Source organism: Dama dama, chromosome 11 (assembly GCF_033118175.1).
Source record: "Dama dama isolate Ldn47 chromosome 11, ASM3311817v1, whole genome shotgun sequence".
In the NCBI taxonomy this organism is placed as follows: Eukaryota; Metazoa; Chordata; class Mammalia; order Artiodactyla; family Cervidae; genus Dama; species Dama dama.
In genome coordinates, this window is record NC_083691.1 from 56,099,530 (window position 1) to 56,120,667 (window position 21,138).

At 45.3% G+C, this 21,138-nt stretch overlaps 1 protein-coding gene across 3 annotated transcripts in view; it reads right to left on the minus strand.

Moving 5' to 3' along the window:
- The window catches only part of REEP1 (receptor accessory protein 1), a 149,240-nt gene that overhangs the window by 120,938 nt on the left and 7,164 nt on the right, over positions 1-21,138 (minus strand). Inside the window, exon 1 of one of the 3 annotated variants that reach the window (XM_061155285.1) lies at positions 6,410-6,494. The exons of the other annotated variants lie outside the window; for them this stretch is intronic. Coding sequence (XP_061011268.1) covers positions 6,410-6,441 — 32 coding nt within the window. The 5' untranslated portion in view covers positions 6,442-6,494. Of the gene's footprint in view, positions 1-6,409; positions 6,495-21,138 lie in introns of those variants that run through there. 3 annotated transcript variants of the gene reach the window in all.

Below are 21,138 nucleotides of genomic sequence, written 5' to 3' on the forward strand. Positions count from 1 at the left end.
GATCCTCCCTTCTCTCATTCTTCCCAGGGCTCACTCTCCCTGCAGATAATATATACCCCAAAGAGGACAGCTAGCTTTAAAAGGAAGGGGAGGACTGAGCCATTACAGCCTGGCGAGACCGTCACTTGTCAGCTACCCTTCAAATTAAGACCCAGCAGGAAGAAGGGCACAAAAGCTACTTCCTGGCAGGCAGGCAGGATTAATAAACAAAAATCAGGGCAACAGAACATCAGTGAATCTAAGCTGATATTTTTCACTTCTTTGTGGATACTTGCCCCTGTTTATAAACAAACATGGTACATATGGGACAGCTAGGGGATCTGGGGAAAAGAAGGGGCCCAGAGGAGCAATGGCTCTTGGAATGTCACCAAGAATGATGCTGGTCAAAAATCTTGTCTCATAGACCGGGAGCTGGAGAAGGGCATGGCAACCCACTCCAGTACTCTTGCCTGGAAAATCCCATTGACACTGGAGCCTGGTGGACTACAGTCCATGGGATCGCAAAGAGTCAGACGTGACTTGGTGACTAAACAACAACAGACCGGAAGCAGGGCCCTAGCACAGGTATGAGTTGCCCTTAGGACTCTGCCAGCAGGTCAGATCAGCACTTGGACTAGAACCTGGCATCCTTCCTCTCAATAGTTCAACTGAAACGTTCACCAGGCTCCTACCCTGTACCACACCCAGTGCCAGGAACAAAATCATTAATCCACCTGAACCCTCCATTAACAGGATCACATTTCTGCATTCCACTTTTCAGAGCAGGCCCCAAAGAAAAGCAAGCTTATATTTAAGAGTGTATGGTTTTTTTCTTTTTTCCATTTATGTTGCAATAGTTGGGGAATATCTCAAGGACAACCCACATTCCTTCCAGATTCCTCTATGTGTCCATCTTTGACCCAGAGCACACAGATTTTACACTCCAAATCCCAACCCTAGGACTCAGCTAGATCTTCAGCTATCAATCCAAGACTCTGTTTTAAACATCAGACTTTCACTTTCTAAAAATTAACATTTTTTAAAAGATGTGCAAGGTGGAAAAGTGGCATTTTTCAGCACATGTGTGTGTGTTTAGTCACTCAGTCATGTCCGACTCTTTGTGACCCCATGGACTGTAGCCCACCAGGCTCCTCTGTCCATGGGGTTTTTCCAGGCAAGAATACTGGAGTGGATTGCCACACCCTCCTCCAGGGGATCTTCTGAACCCAGGGATCGAACCCAGGTCTCCTGCATTGCAGGTGGATTCTTTACCATCTGAGCCAACAAGAAAGCCCAAGAATACTGGAGTGGGTAGCCTAACCCTTCTCCAGGGGATCTTCCTGACCCAGGAATTGATCCAGGGTCTCCTGCATTGCAGGAGGATTCTTTACCAGCTGAGCTACGAGGAAAGCCCATTTTTCAGCATAGCTATTGGTTATTTAAAATTATTGTTGAATTAGGACTCTCTTTCCTCCCCCTGCAGTGAGTTGGAGTTGTGGTCTACTAACCCAGTAAGTGGCTTCCTTGGTGGCTCAGTGGTAAAGAATCCATCTGCCAATGCAGGAGACTAGGGTTCAATCCCTGGGTCAGAAAGATCCCCTAGAGGAGAAAATAGCAACCCACTCCAGTATTCCTGCCTAGAAAATCCCATGGACAGAGGAACCTGGCAGGCTACAGTCCATGGAGACACAAGAGTCAGACACAACTTAGTGACTAAACAACAACAACCCAGTTAAGTGGTGGGAAGCTCTGGATCCATTTAGCCAACATTCTGGGTCTCAGACAAAATTCTGTCCAGGGACTTTCTTAGTGGTCCAGTGGCTAAGACTCTGAGCTCCCAATGCAGAGGGCCCAGGTTTGATCCCTAGTCAGGGAACTAGACCCCACATGCTGAACTAAAGATTCCACTTGCCACAACTAAGACCAGGTAATCAAATGTACAATATCAAAAAAAAGTCTGTCCAGAGACAGTAAGGCAACACCTGCTCCTTGGAATAAATGCTTCAAGACAGTGCTTTCTCCCAAGAAGGCACAGAGCACGCTCTGTGTGCCCCCAATTCCCTCCAGTGCACATGAATTTACCCTCCACAGTTTGAAATTCTTTCACACCTAGGCCTTGAGTTGTCTGGAAAGAAAACAAAGTATTTTAAAGAAGGCAGGCAGCCCAGGCCTAAATGAGCTTCCAAGTTTCACGCAGATATCAACCAGGTTTTAACAAAGCCAACTTTGTTGTTGTTGCTATTTAGTTGCTAAGTCATATCTGGCTCTTTGTGACCCCACAGACTGTAGCCCACCAGACTCCTCTGTCCATGGGATTTTCCAGGCAAGAATACTGGAGTGGGTTGTCATTTTCTCCTTCAGGGGATCTTCCTGACCCAGGAATGGAACATGCATCTCCTGCAAGAGGATTCTTTACCACTGAGCCACCAAGGAAGCCCTAAGGGCTACCTTGCTACTGCACTAATATTTCTTCCTTAATTCTTCCTAGCTAAGTGAAGGGAGTTAAGAGGAAGACAGCTGGCAAGAGAGAAGAATCTCAAATTGGTTCCCGTTCCAAGAGCTTTGCCCATTGGACACAAGTCTGTCCCAATGCCCACTAACTTCCATCCCCAGAGAATATCCCTGACCAGCTCCCTGGCTTATCCCAGGGCCTCTGACCTCATTCAACACAACCAACATTTACTGAGGGCACTGAGGTGCCAGGGACTTCACAAAAGAGCCTTGGGAAGGGGCAAGAGGTGGAAGAGGAAGAAAAGCTACCACCACTGCCCTCAAAATGCTCACAGTCCATGGCAACACAGACAGCCACAAACACAGCTGGCTGTCCCCAGATGCCATCAGCTTGTCCTGATGCTTCTGGTTGGAAGGAAGATACTCCCTCCCCATTCTCAGAACACAGTGATAGGTCTTCCTTACATATTCTTTGATGTGACAGAGGCTTACCAAATCATGAAAAGATTGCTTACAGGAAAAGGGACTTGTGGACAAAATCATAGGACTTCATACTAGAAGTCTCGAAAGTTTGAAAGACATCATTTTAGGTCAAGGGCCAGCAGAGGTGGAAAAGACACAGGCACAGTGCCCGTTTTTCTCCAGCTCACCTCCTGCCCTGAGGCAAGGCACACTCCACTAAGAGCTTTACAGAGGGAAGGACTGGTTCAGCGGTTTTTATTAGCAGGAAAACCCACATAGTCTCCAAATTACATTTGATCTAGAACCTCAATATACAAAACAAAGAAAAGGGTCAGGGCTGCAAGCCCAGAGCCAACCCACTAACGCTAGGTGGCCACCAGGGCAGCCGGTTTGAAATCTGTAGGAATAACATCTGAAAGCTCCTTCCAGAATTTGTACACCCTCACTTGGAGGACAGAAGGAGGGGATTCTCGTTGACTGAATGCTTTCTGTGGTGCCTGACAATTTATCAGTCAAGGATCATGAAATCTCTGCAACAGTAACATAAGTTCAACTAGTGCTTGTGAACTAGTGTCTCCTTGGATCTGAGCTGTGAACTGGGATGTTGGCAAGAGGCAGAATTGGGTTTTGAATCGATTTTCTGGCTCCAAACATGGGATTTCTACTCTTTGCTAAGAGGTGTGTGGAAATGTGGGCTGAATCAATAATCTCCTTGAATGGTAAATACAAACATACATGCATATATGCCTAGGAAAACACATCTTGACAAATACACCTCTAGCTGGGCTTCCCAGGTGGCGCTAGTGGTAAAGAACCTGCCTGCCAATTCAGGAGACAAGAGAGGCAGATTTAATGGGTGGGTAGGGAAGATCCCCTGGAGGAGGGCATGGCAACCCACTCCAGTATTCTTGCCTGGAGAATCCCATGGACAGAGGAGCCTAGTGGGCTACAGTCCTTGGGGCAGAAAAGAGTCATACACAATTGAAGTGACTTAGCATGCACGCACATATGGTAGCCATGTAGATGACTTATAGTCTATCTGGTCTATATTTTCTAATTTTCTTATAATGAATAGGCATTTTTATACAAAACAGGTACTGCTTATTAAAATGGTTTTAACAATTCACAACTGACACATATTGGGTTTCTGTAGAATTGGGGGCTGGAGGGATAGGTGGTATCTCTGAACTTTTGGAGTTGACAGTGGGAATAACCACCCCAAATTCTGAAAACTCTCCCTTGGAGTAGAGGGCCCTGGGCTAAGGAGCAGTTCTCATGGTCATTTAACAGCTGGGGAAGGAGAGGGTGGGAACAATTGAGAGAGTAGAAGAGACATATATATATATTACTATGGCTCAGACGGTAAAGAATCTGCAATGCAGGAGACCTGGGTTCCATCCCTGGGTTGGGAAGATCCCCTGGAGGAGGGCACAACAACCCACTCCAGCATTCTTGCGTGGAGAATCCACACGGACCGAGAAGCCTGGTGGGCTACAGTGCATGGGGTTGCAAAGAGTCAGATATGACTAAGCGATTAAGCACACATATGTAAAATAGCTACTGGAAAGCTGCCGTATTACACAGGGAGCTCAGGCCAGTACTCTGTGATGACCTAGAGGTGTGGAAGGGAGGGGGCAGGGAGGCTCCAGAGGGAGAGGATATTTGTACACTTATGGCTGATTCATGTTGTTGCACAGCAGAAACCAACGTAACACTGCAAAGCAATTATCCTTCAATTAAAAATAAATAAACAAAACATTCTCTGAAATGAAACTGTTCACTTCTAGGAAGTGTGGTTATTTTCAAAAATAACAGCAAGTCCTTAAGACCCCACCCAAACCTATGTCTCTCTTCTCCACTCCTCTCAGTGGCCTCATATACAGGCTGAGGGTGCTAATAAAATTAAAGATGGTCACACGGACCCCTTATGACACATGGACCCCAGGAAGCCTGGCTCCTTAGTGTTCCAGCCCCAGCCCAGCAGGACCTTTGGAGAGTGAGCCCTCCAGCCTGGCCAACTCAACTCTCTGGCCCCACCCTGAAGTCCCCCCAGAAGCCACTTGAAAATATGACAATCACGGCACTACTTCAGGACAGAGAGAAAAAAAAAAATAAATAAAACCACCCAGAAGGCAAGACAGGCCTTGATCGGGCATGAGGTGGGGCCAGCTGTGCCAGCCACTTCCCTGGGTTATTCATGCCAGCCCCGCCTGCAGAAATCTTCTAAATATTTAACATGCCACCTCTAGGTACAGGACAAACCCCCAGCAGGCGGCAACAGCTGCGGACAGGCCCGCAAGGAATGAGCAACTCGGGGGGCTGAAAGGCACATGCACTGGCTTTCAGAGGAAAGCCCAGAATGGTGGCCGTGAGACAATGCTGAGTACTGCTTCAGAAAGCGGGCCCTGACCGGCTTCTTTGAAAATCAGGAAAGAAGGATAGGAGATGGGAGGTGTTTCCAAACGTGGAGGGTGATGGTGCAGAATCAACCAGAGTCGGGAGCCTCTCTTTCTCAGACAAAGAAAAAACCAGAATCGCACCACCTGGCCCCCGTTCCCAGACCAATTTCACCCCGGTTCCCCGAGCAGGTGGCAAATCTGACTCAGGAGAGGCTGGTCAAAGAAGGGGAGGAACTCGAATAGATGGCTATGTCTACCTCCAAAGGAGGGCAAATCCGCGAGAGAAGGAACTCTTCAAGGGTCTAGTCAGCTCTGGGGCTTGTCAGAGCAGAAAACGCCCCCCACGCCCACCCGCGATGACTTCACGCAGGCCTCACCCGGGATGACTCTGCGCTCTCCTGCAAGGCCGGGGAGGTGTCATCGCCACCGTCAGGGTGGCCGTCTGTCACTTGGAAATTTCCCGGAGATACCTGTCTATCTCTCTCTCTCCTTCAAACCCCCCGCCAAAGGACTCAGACAAGGGGACGCGAGATTCAGAGGTGTCCTTCTCCGTTCCACTTCCCTTGGCCGCTGTCAATTTGAAAACCCTAAAAAGGAGTCTTTTTCAACCCCCTGGGGAGCCCCGCCTCTGCCTCTCTGCCCTTCCCCGCGACTACCCCTCCAGGCAGCGCCCAGGCTCTGCCGTCAATTTCACCCGACCAAAGCGTAGCGGCGGGGCGATCCCAGGCCAGCGTTTCTCCCCCAAGGAGAGGGACGCGTGTCCCCGCGGCGCGCCCACTCGGGGCCTCTACCAAGCCCATCAAGCGGGGAAACAAAGCGGCCGGGCGCGGCGACACGCGTCCCCCGGCGCAGCCCCGTGCGCCCCAGCCCTCGCGGCCCCACCCGCCGGTCCCCCGCGCCCCAGGCCCGGCCCCGCAGGGCAGCAGCCGCGTCCTGCGCCGCCAGATCGCCCGCGACCTCGGCAGCTACTGTACCTGCTAAATTTAGCGGCCGCCGGGTATTAATAGCCGGAGCCACCGGGGCCGGCGTTCCGCAGGGGCGCCCGCAGCCCCCGGGGCCGGCGGCGGAGAAGGAGGGAAAGGAAGGAAGGAAGGGACGCGGGGAAGGAGGCCACTTACACCACCAGCCTGGAGATGATCCATGCCACCATGGCGGGGGCCGGGCGGGCGCGGCTCGGCGACGCGGGGCGGCTCGGCTGCGGCGCTCCGGGCACGTCCGTCCGCGCACGGCCGCCGCCGCCAGACTGAACGCGCCCGCCGCCCTGCCCGGCGCTCGCGCGTCGGCGCAGCCGCGGCACGTTCCGGCGGCGGCCCCAGCCCCCCGGGGCACCGCGGGCCCGCGGCGATTGGGCGGCGAGCGGCTCGGGCACCCGCGGGACCCGCCCCGCCCCGCTGGCCCCGGGTCCCCCGGCTAAATTCGGGCGGTTCCTCCGCGCGCCCCGGTGCCCCCGCCGTTCACAAGGGGACCCTGCGGTGGCCTAGTGGGCAGGGCAGCGACCCCGGGGCCTCCCCACCCTCCGTGCTCCGGAGGAGAAACTGAGGCGTGGACTTTGGGAACCTGTGTCCACCTGTTCTGAGTAGAATACAGCCATCCCTCGCCCGGATACCGCGCTGGCCGCGTAAGGGACTTAGCTGTATCCACATCTGACTTCTCCAATTGTCCCTCACAAGGCGTTACCTGCCTAAGAAGCAAATCTGGGCCTGTGTCTCCCGAGGTTAAAATTCTGAAGAGTTCCTACAAAATCTGGTCTCTGCCTACAAACTCACAGCTACCACCATGGCCCAGATCCCCTCTCCGGGCCTTTTTGCTTCAGGCATTTTGGACTTAGACCACGTTGTCCCCTCTCCCCTGTTTATACTCCCCATGCCTTGTCTCCTTCTTCAAGGCTCAGATAAGGGTTATTTCCTAAGGACAGCCTTTCCTGGAGGCTGCTCCAGCGTCTCTGTGTCGAAGTGGCTCCCAGTGCCCTGGAGGAAGAGAGAAGCTGGTATTGCCTAGCGCCAGGGCCCTGTGGAGCCATTTTGGAGTCTTAAGCAAACGGGAAAATGTGCATCTATAGCGTTTGTTTTGTTTTTAAACATTGCACAAAATGTGATTTATCTTGATAACTGCGTCTTGTGGCACTCCCTTATATTTTGCCACTGAAAAAGTGCCTCAACCTTCTCACCCTGGCCCTTATTATAGACGTGCTCCCTGTTACATTGTTCCATGTGCGCTTGAAAAACCTTTGTCTACTGCGCCTGCCCTTGGCTGCTGCTTTCCTCACTGCCTCCATGGTGCCTTCTGAGAGCCTCTTCTTTGCTGATGCGATGTCATGTATAATTCAGTGTCAGATGCCAGAGACACAGGAAAGAGCCAGCTTGAAGCCTTCTTTAAAGGAAACTTGCCCAAGACAGCTCCCTAGCAGAGGAGAGGAGACCTCAGACCTTAGAAAGAGGCTGAAATGTTCCTTCAGAGGGAGCAGAGAGACAGCGAGGGTGCAATACAGGCAGAAAAAAGACCTTGCCCACAATAAGGGAATGGGAGACAAGACATTCTCTATAATAAGGGGTCTCCAAAGAGTGCATGGGCTTTCCCAGGTGGCTCAGTCAGTGAAGAATCTGCCTGCAATGCAAGAGACCTGAGTTCGATCCCTGGGTTGGGAAGATTCCCTGGGGAGGGAAATGGTAGCCCACTCCAGTATTGTTGCTGGGAAATCCCATGGACAGAGGAGCCTGATGGGCTACAGTCCGCAGGGTCACCAGAGTCGGACACAACTTAGCGTCTAAACCACCAAAGAACCCATCAAATACCTGTAATAGAGTAGTAGTTGTTGTTGTTTAACGCTGTTTTGACCCAGGTTTGAGGTCCAGCAGGGACTAGTCAGTTCCCCTTCGTCGGCAGCCAAGCAAGTCCACACCCCACCACCTGCCTTATCAGACTCTGGCACAGGCCACCATAACCCAGCTTATCGCTCCGGGGCCAAGTACCAGATGGCCAGGGACAGCTTCTATGTCCTCGAGCCCACCAAAATTATTCAAATTAGCTAGTCCTAAACCTGTTTATCCTGCCTTGCTTTTTCCTTCCCACGGAAACCACAGTTTCCCTCCGTCTGTCTGCCGTGTCATCCACCCCCATGTTTACAGCGAGTAGCCCTATGTGCAGGATGTGCTCTGTCCAGGGAACTGTGAGTATAACAAAACTGTAAAACATTTTGCTTTCTACCTCCTGATCCAGCCTCATCGTACTTTACTCAAGATAATATGGTGAACATAGTTGTTATTGTTCAGTTGCTAAGTCATGTCTGACTCCTCGTGACCCCATGGACTGTAGCCCACCAGGCTCCTCTGTCCATGGGATTTCCCAGGCAAGAATACTGGAGTGGGTTGCCCTTTACTTCTCCAGGGGATCTTCCCGGATCAGGGATCAAACGGATGTCTCCTGCATTGATAAATGGATTCTTTACCACTGAGCCACCGGAGAAGCCTGGTGAAAACTGAACCCCACAGGAAAAAGCTTGGAATACCTACTAGACAGATCAGGACAGTACCAAGCTAATAGGAATTTCCTCCATCCCCTCCCCACACCCAGGTCAGAAAATGCTGTTAGTGGTGTTGAGGGGTGGATACGGGAGGAATATTGTAGTTTAAAGAGAGACTTTTGGTGGGAAATTAGAGAAGCTGGTCACATGCTATTTCTCTCCTAGTTTTGTTGTTTAGTTGCTACGTCATGTCCGGCTCTTTTGTGACCACATGGACTGTAGCCCACCAGGCTCCTCTGTGGGATTTTCCAGGCAAGAATTCTGGAGTGGGTTTGCCAATTCCTCCTTCAGGGGATCTTCCCGACCCAGGGATTGAACCTGCATCTCCTGCATTGGCAGGAGGGCTCTTTACCACTGAGCCACCAGGAAAGCCCTTCTCTCCTGAAGATGCCCCCTATTCCTAGAAATAGAATTCTTAGGTTTGACTGATGCACACAACTGGACATTTTCATTAATGAAATGAGACTATTCTTGGGATTAGAATATCTGAAGATCTTTCTGTTACCTGAAGCTAGTGGAACCAACCAGATTTCATTCAAGGGTTGGGGAAAAAAAACATGTTCAACAGCACAAACAGGCAGGGGAGAGGAAAGAACACAGAGAAGAAAGTTGCTTTTCTATTTCTTTCTATCTCTTTCAGGGTAACTGTTACATATATTAACTCTCTCCTTCATAGACTCCTTCCAGTTCATCCTTGACCCTGGAAAACTTCAAGCCAGGGGAATAGATGGAGCCTTTGTAACAATGAATCTCTTACAGCCCTATCAGCTGGTCCGCTTTAAGTTATTTCTCACATGAATTGCTATTGCCATGGATACTTAGGTGGATACTTACACTCTGTTTTTCCCTGTACCCTTTCTTCTGAGAAGATCAATCCATTTTGCATCGAGGAATGATTTTCCCTATCCTCCAATCTTTTTTTTTTTTTTAATTAAAGTTTATAGCTAATTTACAATGTTGTGTTAATTGTCTGGTCCTTCAAGTGTCATTTTTCACAGGTCCTTGCTACCTTGACTGGCCACGGGTGAGCACTGGACATCAGCTGAGCCAAAGTTCTCCCCTGGGATTTTTAAAGTCGAAAATAGGAAAGAGAGACTTTAATTTTTTATCCATTTATATGAAATTCTAGTCAAGACAAAACCTTTGACTCTGCAAATTCTAGCTTCCTACCTAAACTATCAGAGTAACAGAAAATACATCAGTGTTTCCCAGATGCCAGGAATGGGGGAAGGCAATTGACTGCAAAAGGGCAAGAAGGAACTTTTAGGTGATGAAAAAAATTGACAATGATAGCATTTTCAGTGAGAAATATCAAGACAATATAGTGCACTTTTCATAAAGCTAATGTATGCCATCTAAAAGACCATCTCTTAATCTGAGATTGTCTTTTATACCTTTGGGGTTCCTAATATGTCCTTTCTTTTATGACATCATGGTGATAGCAATTTGTGGTTGTTATTTTATTAATGTCCTTCCTGGCAAAGTAAAAAACTACTAAACTAACATCATTCCCTTCAGTTTCTTCCTTTTTTCTTTTTTTTTCAAGTGTCACTGTTGCTTGAAATTCAAACGTCCAGGGGCCATTGCTCTGCCCTAGTCCTTGGGTAGCATGGACTCAAGAGGTGCATAATTGGACACTTGACCTTGTTGTAGGGTTCTGTGGTTGTTGTTGTTGTTGTTGTTTTTCCATCTTCCCTTGTAGAACTAGCATATGTATTGATTTATAATTTATACCCCACCTGTTTCCAGAAGGATTCAAGGCCGCAAGACAGTTTTTCCCCTGGCATCCCCCCAGACTCTTGTAACGGTTACTGAGTCAGATGGGGCCCTTTCCTGGGTGCCGACAGGATTCAAGCAGCAGGAGTGGGAGGATGAGGCATGATCTTGCGCTATCTATTGCAGGCAGAGCTGCCACATTGCCGTTTGGCAGAGCTCAGCAGGGAAAGGCAGAGATTGAGACCAGGGGCCCTTGGCACGCGTCCCAGGCCAGCCCTCAACTGTGGACCGGCAGCTGCAGCTTGTCTCCTGCCATGTGGTTCTTCAGAAGTCTATCTTTAGGCTGTAAAGCTTTGCCTTGGGCCACACTCTTCCCTTCAGGTGACGGAGTGCTCTTGTCACCCCCCTTATAAATGACTACCCGTAATAGGACCCCAAAACTTCTTGGGAGAATAATGTAGCAGAAGAGTTAAGAGTCTGATCTCGAGGAATAGTGCCTGGATTGAACCCTAGTTCTGCCTCTTACTAGGTGTATCATGACCTTGGGCAAGCTACCGAAACTTCCTAGGTCTCTGTCTCCTCATATGTAAAGTGAGGGTGATAGTAGTAGAACATACGTCATGAGTTGGTCATGAAACAGGGCCTGGGGACTGCCCTAGTGGTCCAGTGGCTAAGACTCTGCCTCCCAATGTAGGGAGCACTGGTTCAATCCCTGGTCAAGGAACTAGATCCCATGTGCCCCAACTAAGAGTTCACCTGCTACAACTCAAAACCCCACATGCTGAAACTGAGGCCTGGTACAGTCCCCAGAAAAACACAAATAGGGCCTAGGAAAGGCCATTTAAAACCACATGAGGAAAAAAAAAAAAAAAAAAAACCACATGAGGACTTCCCCGATGGCTTAGTGGATAAGAACCTGACTGCCATTGCCAGGGACATGGGTTTGGTCCCTGGTCTGGGGAGATTTCGCATACCACAGAGCAACTAAGCCAGTGAGCCACAACTACTGAGCCTGAGCTCTACAGCCTGCAAGGTGCAACTACTGAGCCCACGTGCTGCAGCTACCGAAGCCCATGAGCCTAGAGCCTGTGCTTTGCAGCAAGAGAAGCCACTGCAACAAGAAGCCTACACACTGCAAAAAGAGTAACTCCTGCTCACCACAACTAGAGAAAGGCCACTCAAAGCAATGAAGACCAAGGGCAGCCAAAAATAAAAATGATGATTAAAAAAACCCCACAATGAGATAGCCCACCCACCCAGGAGAACAACTAAAATGAAAAAGAATGACAATACCAAATGCTAATGAACAGGAAGCGCAAGTAGAATTCATACATTGTTGATGGGAATGAAAAATGACACAGCCACTTTGGAAAACATGTTGGCAGTTTATAAAATGCCAAATGTTTTTTAAAAATTTCATTCGTAAAATAAAGTATTTTAAAACACATACAATGCATAAGTATTAGAAGATGCATGTCTTTACAAAAAAAAAGAAATATGTATTTACCAAATGGCCCAATATACATTTACCTCCTGGATATTTCACCTAGGAGAAATAAAAGCATATGATCACACAGACTTGTACACAAATGTTCTCGTGCATGTGTGTGTGTTTAGTTGCTCAGTTGTGTCCAACTCTTTGTGACCCCATGAACTGTAGTCCGCCAGGCTCCTCCAACCATAGGATTCCCTAGGCAAGAATACTGAAGTGGGTAGCCATTCCATTCTCCAGAGGAACTTCTTGACCCAGGGGTCTAACCCCAGTCTCCTGCATTGCAGGCAGATCCTTTACCACAGAGCCATAGTAGCATTATTTGTAACTGCTAAAAATGTAAACAATGTAAATGGCCATCCACAGGGTGGGTGGATAAACAAAATGTGGTGTTTCCATACAATGAAATACTGCTCAGTTGTAAAAAGGCAGGATCTACTGATACATGCAACAACATGAATGAATCTCAAAAAAAACTTTATGCTAAGAAAAATTTAAAAAGGCAACAACAAAAGGGTTGTTCATTTATTAAAAAAACTCTAGGGAAGACAAATCTAATCTAGAGTGACAGAAAGCAGACTGTTATTTATATAGGGTGGAGAGAGAAGACTGGGGGAGAGCAGAAGGAAATTTTGAGATGATAGAAATGTTCTCTCTGGAGGAGCCAAGATGGCGGAGGAATAGGACAGGGAGACCACTTTCTCCCCTACAAATTCATCAAAAGAACAATTGAATGCAGACCAAACTTCACAAAACAACTTCTGATTGCTAGCTGAGGACATCAGGTGCCCAGAAAAGCAGCCCATTGTCTTTGAAAGGAGGTAGGATAAAAGATAAAAAGAGAGACAAAAGAGCTAGGGACAGAGACTCGTCCCAGGAAGGGAGTCTTAATAGAGGAAGCTTCCAAACACCAGGAAACCCTCACACTGGCGGGTCTGGGGGAAGTTTTCGAATCTCAGAGGGCAACCTAACTGGGAGAAAAAATAAACAAAACCCACAGATTACGTTACTAAAAGCAACTCCCAGCAGAAAAGTACCCCAGATGCCCGCATCCGCCACCAGCAAGTGGGGGCAGAATGGAGGAGCGGGCAGCATTGCTTAGGGTAAGGACCGGGCCTGAGTGCCCTGAGGACAATCGGAGGGAGCTTTCGTAAGATACCAACTTAAACTGTGGGATAGCAAAAGAGAGAGAGAAAATTAACCAGCCTGAACACACTGCCGGCCGCTCGCAGAACAAAGGGACCGAGCAAGTCCAGAGGAGCTAGCCGGCTGTGGACCTGCCCAGCCCCGCCGCCAGAGGCAGGAGGCAGGGGGGAGGGGAAAGGGACAAACTCGGCCCCAAAGACGGCACCCCCTACCGCACTGCAAACAGGCCTCCAGTTTCTAACCAGAGACTTCCTGAGATTCTGGAAGGTTGACATCCGCTGGGAGGGTCACAGCTAAACACTAGGCGCACGCACTTGACCGGCGCAGGCGGAAACTGAGACTGGGGCCGCGGAGGGGAGAAGGCGCGCCGCACTCGGGGAGAGCGCGCCCGTCAAGCTCCTGGCTGCCTGAGCTGCTTGGGCCTGGGAAGGCACAAAGCGCAGGCGCAACCGAGTCCGCGCTTTTGTGGAGTGCCCGAAAACTGGAACCGCAGGCAACTCAGGGCCCGCTCCATATAGAGCAGCCGGAACCCGAGCAGCGTAGACGGGGAAAGTACTGCCCCTCCCTCCCTGCAGCGCGACGGAACTAGCTACCTGAACAAGAGACCACCTCCGCCCGCCTGTGTCAGGGCGGAAATTAGGCACTGAAGGGACCGGCAAACAGAAGCCAAATAAACAAAGGGAACCGCTTCAGAAGGGACCGGTGCAACAGATTAAAATCCCTGTAGGCAACAGCGACTACACCGGAAGGGGCCTGTAGATATCGAGAAGTGTAAGCTGGACAAGGAGCTATCTGAAACTGAGCTGAACCCACACTGACCGCAACAGCTCCAGAGAAACTCCTAGATATAATTTTTACCTTTTTTTTTTTTAATTTTTTTTCCTTTCTATTCTTTTTTATTTTTTTCTCTTTTATTTTCTTTTAAAATTCCCTATTACTCCCCCATTACTCCTTAACTTTCATTTTCATATATTTTTATGATTTTTTTAATTAGGGCAAAAATTTTTTTTCTTGTTTTTTTTTTTTCTTATCTTTTCTTTTTCTTTTTCTCTTATTTTCTTTTAAAGTCCTCTATTACTCCTCTACTACTCCTTAATTTTCATTTTCATTTCACTATAACCTTGCCAAAAAAAGAAGAGAGAGAGAAGCCCTATTTTTAAACTGAACTTCATATATATTTCTAAAATTTTTTGGGTTTTTGTTTTTGTTTTCAATATTGTATTTTTAAGAGTCTAACATCTACTCTAGATTTTTAATCTTTGTTTTTCAGTATGTCATATAAATTTTGGACATTTAAGAATCTGATATTCAGTTCCCATTTTTATTCAGGAGTGTGTTGATTACTCTCTCCCACTTTTGACTCTCTGTTTTCTACCTCAGAACACCTCTATTTCCTCCTTTCCCCTTCTCCTCCCAATCCAATTCTGTGAATCTTTGTGGGTGTCTGGGCTACAGAGAACACTTTGGGAACAGACAACTGCGTAGATCTGTCTCTCTCCTCTTGAGTCCCCCTTTTTCTCCTCCTGCTCATCTCTATCTCCCTCCTCCCTCTCCTCTTTTTCATGTAACTCTGTGAACCTCTCTGGGTGTCCCTCACGGTGGAGAATCTTTTCACCATTAACCTAGAAGTTTTATTATCAGTGCTGTATAGTTGGAGAAGTCTTGAGATGACTGGAAGAATAAAACTGAAATCCAGAGGCAGGAGACTTAAGTCCAAAACCTGAGAACACCAGAAAACTCCTGACTACACGGAACATTAAGTAATAAGAGACCATCCAAAAGCCTCCATACCTACACTGAAACCGACCACCACCCAAGAGCCAGTAAGTTCCAGAGCAAGACATACCATGCAAATTCTCCAGCAATGCAGGAACATAGCCCTGAGCGTCAACATACAGGCTGCCCAAAGTCACACCTAACACATAGACCCATCTCAAAACTCATTACTGGACACTCCATTGTACTCCAGAGAGAAGAAATCCAGTTCCACACACCAGAACACCAACACGAGCTTCCCTAACCAGGAAACCTTGACAAGCCAATCGTCCAACCCTACCCACTGGGTGAAACCTCCACAATAAAAAGGAACCACAGACCTCCAGAATACAGAAAACTCACTCCAGACACAGCAATCTAAACAAGATGAAAAGGCAGAGAAATACCCAACAGGTAATGGAACATGAAAAATGCCCACCAAGTCAAACAAAAGAGGAGGAGATAGGGAATCTACCTGGAAAAGAATTTAGAATAATGATAATAAAAATGATCCAAAATCTTGAAAACAAAATGGAGTTACAGATAAATAGCCTGGAGACAAATATTGAGAAGATGCAAGAAATGTTTATTAAAGACCTACAAGAAATAAAAAAAGAGTCAATTAAAAATGAATAATGCAATGAATGAGATCAAAAACACTCTGGAGGGAACCAAGAGTAGAATAATGGAGAGAGAAGATAAGATAAGTGAGGTAGAAGATAAAATGGTGGAAATAAATGAAGCAGAGAGGAAAAAAGAAAAAAGAATCAAAAGAAATGAGGACAACCTCAAGGACCTCTGGGACAATGTGAAACGCCCCAACATTCAAATCATAGGAGTCCCAGAAGAAGAAGACAAAAAGAAAGGCCATGAGAAAGTACTCAAGGAGATAATAGCTGAAAACTTCCCTAAATTGGGGAAGGAAATAGCCACCCAAGTCCAAGAAACCCAGAGAGTCCCAAACAGGATAAACCCAAGGTGAAACACCCCAAGACACATATTAATCAAATTAACAAAGATCAAACACAAAGAACAAATATTAAAAGCAGCAAGGGAGAAACAACAAATAACACACAAAGGGATTCCCGTAAGGATAACAGCTAATCTATCAATAGAAACCCTCCAGGCCAGAAGGGAATGGCAGGACATACTGAAAGTAATGAAAGAGAATAACCTACAACCTAGATTACTGTACCCAGCAAGGATCTCATTCAGATATGAAGGAGAATTCAAAAGCTTTACAGACAAGCAAAAGCTGAGAGAATTCAGCACCGCCAAACCAGCTCTTCAACAAATGCTAAAGGATCTTCTCTAGACAGGAAACACAGAAAGGTTGTATAAACGTGAACCCAAAACAACAAAGTAAATGGCAACGGGACCATACCTATCAATAATTACCTTAAATGTAAATGGGTTGAATGCCCCAACCAAAAGACAAAGACTGGCTGAATGGATACAAAAACAAGACCCCGATATAAGCTGTCTACAAGAGACCCACCTCAAAACAAGGGACACATACAGACTAAAAATGAAGGGCTGGAAAAAAATATTTCACGCAAACGGAGACCAAAAGAAAGCAGGAGTTGCAATACTTATATCAGATAAAATAGACTTTCAAATAAAGGCTGTGAAAAGAGACAAAGAAGGACACTACATAATGATCAAAGGATCAATCCAAGAAGAAGATATAACAATTATAAATATATATGCACCCAACGTAGGAGCACCACAATATGTAAGGCAAACGCTAATGAGCATGAAAGAGGAAATTAGTAGTAACACAATAATAGTGGGAGACTTTAATACCCCACTGACAACTATGGATAGATCAACTAAACAGAAAATTAACAAGGAAACACAAATTTTAAATGACACAATGGACCAGATAGACCTAATTGATATCTATAGGACATTTCACCCCAAAACAATCAACTTCACCTTTTTCTCAAGTGCACACGGAACCTTCTCCAGAATAGATCACATCCTGGGCCATAAATCTAGTCTTGGTAAATTCAAAAAAATTAAAATCATTCCAGTCATCTTTTCTGACCACAGTGCAGTAAGATTAGATCTCAATTACAGGAAAAAATTATTAAAAATTCAAACATATGGAGGCTAAATAACACACTTCTGAATAACCAACAAATCATAGAAGAAATCAAAAAAGAAATCAAAAACACAACAACCCAAAACCTACGGGACACTGTAAAAGTAGTGCTAAGGGGGAGGTTCATAGCATTACAGGCTTACATCAAGAAACAAGAAAAAAGTCAAACAAATAACCTAACTCTACACCTAAAGCAACTAGAGAAGGGAGAAATGAAGAACCCCAGGGTTAGTAGAAGGAAAGAAATCTTAAAAATTAGAGCAGAAATAAATGCAAAAGAAACTAAAGAGACCATAGCAAAAATCAACAAAGCTAAAAGCTGGTTTTTTGAAAAAATAAACAAAATCGACAAACCATTAGCCAGACTCATTAAGAAACAAAGGGAGAAGAACCAAATTAACAAAATTAGAAATGAAAATGGGGAGATCACACAGACAACACTGAAATACAAAGGATCATAAGAGACTACTACCAGCAGCTCTATGCCAATAAAATGGACAACTTGGAAAAAATGGACAAGTTCTTAGAAAAGTATAACTTTCCAAAAGTGAACCAGGAAGAAATAGAAGATCTTAACAGACCCATCACAAGCAAGAAAATCGAAACTGTAATCAGAAATCTTCCAGCAAACAAAAGCCCAGGACCAGATGGCTTCACAGCTGAATTCTACTAAAAATTTAGAGAAGAGCTAACACCTATCTTACTCAAACTCTTCCAGAAAATTGCAGAAGAAGGTAAACTTCCAAACTCATCCTATGAGGCCACCATCACCCTAATTCCAAAACCAGACAAAGATGCCACAAAAAAAGAAAACTACAGGCCAATATCACTGATGAACATAGATGCAAAAATCCTTAACAAAATTCTAGCAAACAGAATCCAACAACATATTAAAAAAATCATACACCATAACCAAGTAGGCTTTATCCCAGGGATGCAAGGATTCTTTAATATCCACAAATCAATCAATGTAATACACCACATTAACTAATTGAAAGATAAAAACCATATGATTATCTCAGTAGATGCAGAGAAAGCCTTTGACAAAATTCAACACCCATTTATGATTAAAACTCACAGAAAGCAGGAATAGAAGGAACATACCTCAACATAATAAAAGCTATATATGACAAACCCACAGCAAGCATTACCCTCAATGGTGAAAAATTGAAAGCATTTCCCCTAAAATCAGGAACAAGACAAGGGTGCCCACTCTCACCACTACTATTCAACATAGTTTTGGAAGTTTTGGCCACAGCAATCAGAGCAGAAAAAGAAGTAAAAGGAATCCAGATAGGAAAAGGAGAAGTGAAACTCTCGCTGTTTGCAGATGACATGATCCTCTACATAAAAAACCCTAAAGACTCTACCAGAAAATTACTAGAGCTAATCAACAAATATAGTAAAGTCACAGGATATAAAATTAACACACAGAAATCCCTTGCATTCCTATACACTAACAATGAGAAAAAGAAAGAGAAATTAAGGAAACAATACCATTCACCATTGCAACAAAAAGAATAAGATACTTAGGAGTATATCTACCTAAAGAAACAAAAGACCTATACATAGAAAACTATAAAAAACTGATGAAAGAAATCAAAGAGGACACAAACAGATGGAGAAACATACCATGTTCATGGATTGGAAGAATAAATATTGTCAAAATGGCTATACTACCCAAAGCAATCTATAGATTCAATGCAATCCCTATTAAGCTACCAACGGTATTTTTCACAGAACTAGAACAAATAATTTCACAATTTGTATGGAAATACAAAAAACTTCGAATAGCCAAAGTAATATTGAGAAAGAAGAATGGAACTGGAGGAATCAACCTGCCTGACTTCAGATTATACTACAAAGCCACAGTCATCAAGATAGTATGGTACTGGCACAAAGACAGAAATATAGATCAATGGAACAGAATAGAAAGCCCAGAGATAAATCCACGAACCTATGGACACCTTATCTTTGACAAAGGAGGCAAGGATATACAATGGAAAGAAGACAACCTCTTTAACAAGTGGTGCTGGGAAAACTGGTCAACCACTTGTAAAAGAATGAAACTAGAACACTTTCTAACACCATACACAAAAATAAACTCAAAATGGATTAAAGATCTAAATGTAAGACCAGAAACTATAAAACTCCTAGAGGAGAACATAGGCAAAACACTCTCTGACATAAATCACAGCAGGATCCTCTATGACCCACCTCCCAGAATATTGGAAATAAAAGCAAAAATGAACAAATGGGACCTAATGAAACTTAAAAGCTTTTGCACAACAAAGGAAACTATAAGCAAGGTGAAAAGACAGCCCTCAGATTGGGAGAAAATAATAGCAAACGAAGCAACAGACAAGGGATTAATCTCAAAAATATACAAGCAACTCCTGCAGCTCAATTCCAGAAAAATAAATGACCCAATCAAAAATTGGGCCAAAGAACTAAACAGACATTTCTCCAAAGAAGACATACAGATGGCTAACAAACACATGAAAAGATGCTCAACATCACTCATTATCAGAGAAATGCAAATCAAAACCACAATGAGGTACCATTACATGCCAGTCAGAATGGCTGCTATCCAAAAGTCTACAAGCAATAAATGCTGGAGAGGGTGTGGAGAAAAGGGAACCCTCTTACACTGTTGGTGGGAATGCAAACTAGTTCAGCTGCTATGGAGAACAGTGTGGAGATTCCTTAAAAAACTGGAAATAGAACTGCCATATGACCCAGCAATCCCACTTCTGGGCATACACACCGAGGAAACCAGATCTGAAAGAGAAACGTGCACCCCAATGTTCATCGCAGCACTGTTTATAATAGTCAGGACATGGAAGCAACCTAGATGCCCATCAGCAGACGAATGGATAAGGAAGCTGTGGTACATATACACCATGGAATATTACTCAGCTGTTAAAAAGAATTCATTTGAATCAGTTCTAATGAGATGGATGAAACTGGAGGCTATTATACAGAGTGAAGTAAGCCAGGAAGATAAAGACCATTACAGCATACTAACACATATATATGGAATTTAGAAAGATGGTAACGATAACCCTATATGCAAAACAGAAAAAGAGACACAGATGTACAGAACAGACTTTTGGACTCCGTGGGAGAAGGCGAGGGTGGGATGTTTCGAGAGAAGAGCATCGAAACATGTATATTATCTATGGTGAAACAGATCACCAGCCCAGGTTGGATGCATGAGACAAGTGCTCGGGCCTGGTGCACTGGGAAAACCCAGAGGGATCAGGTAGAGAAGGACGTGGGAGAGGGGGATTGGGATGGGGAATACATGTAAATCCATGGCTGATTCTTGTCAATGTATGACAAAACCCACTACAATACTGTAAAGTAATTAGCCTCCAACTAATAAAAATAAATGAAAAAAAAAAAAAAAAAAAGAAATGTTCTCTCTATATATATTGTGATGGATACAGCCTAGTGTATGCAGTTTTAAAAATACAACCTGGGAGGGAGGTTCAAGAGGGAGGGGACATATGTATACCTATGGTTGATTCATGTTGAGGTAGGGCAGAAACTAAGACAATATTGTAAAGTAATTATCCTCCAATTAAAAATTTAAAAATAAAAAAAATACAACCAACCATACACTTAAAATATATGAATTTTATTATGTGGAAATTATACCTCAGTAAATTGATTTTTAAAAAATCTACCTGTTTGGGACTTCCTTGGTGGCCCAGTGGTTAAGAATCTGCCTTCCAAAAAAAAAAAAAGAAAAGAAGAATCTGCCTTCCAAAACAGAGGACACGGGTTCGCTTCCTGGTTGGGGAACTAAGATCGCACATGCCAAGGGGCAGCTAAGCCCCTGTGCCTCAGCTGATGAAGGCCCTATGCTGCAACAAAAACTCAGTACAGCCAAAAGTAACAAAAATAAAAAAACCCAACTACCTATTTGTATATAACACTATGCTCTAGCTGAAAATTGGGCGAAGGAAGTGAAGACAGATGTAAAGTTGGGGAGAGTGAAAATGGGGTAGAACCCATGAGCCTGAGCTGAAACCCACAAGGATGGGCAGAAAGCCATGTCAGTCACTTATCACCTCCAATACCGATGAAGGGAATCCTGCAGGAG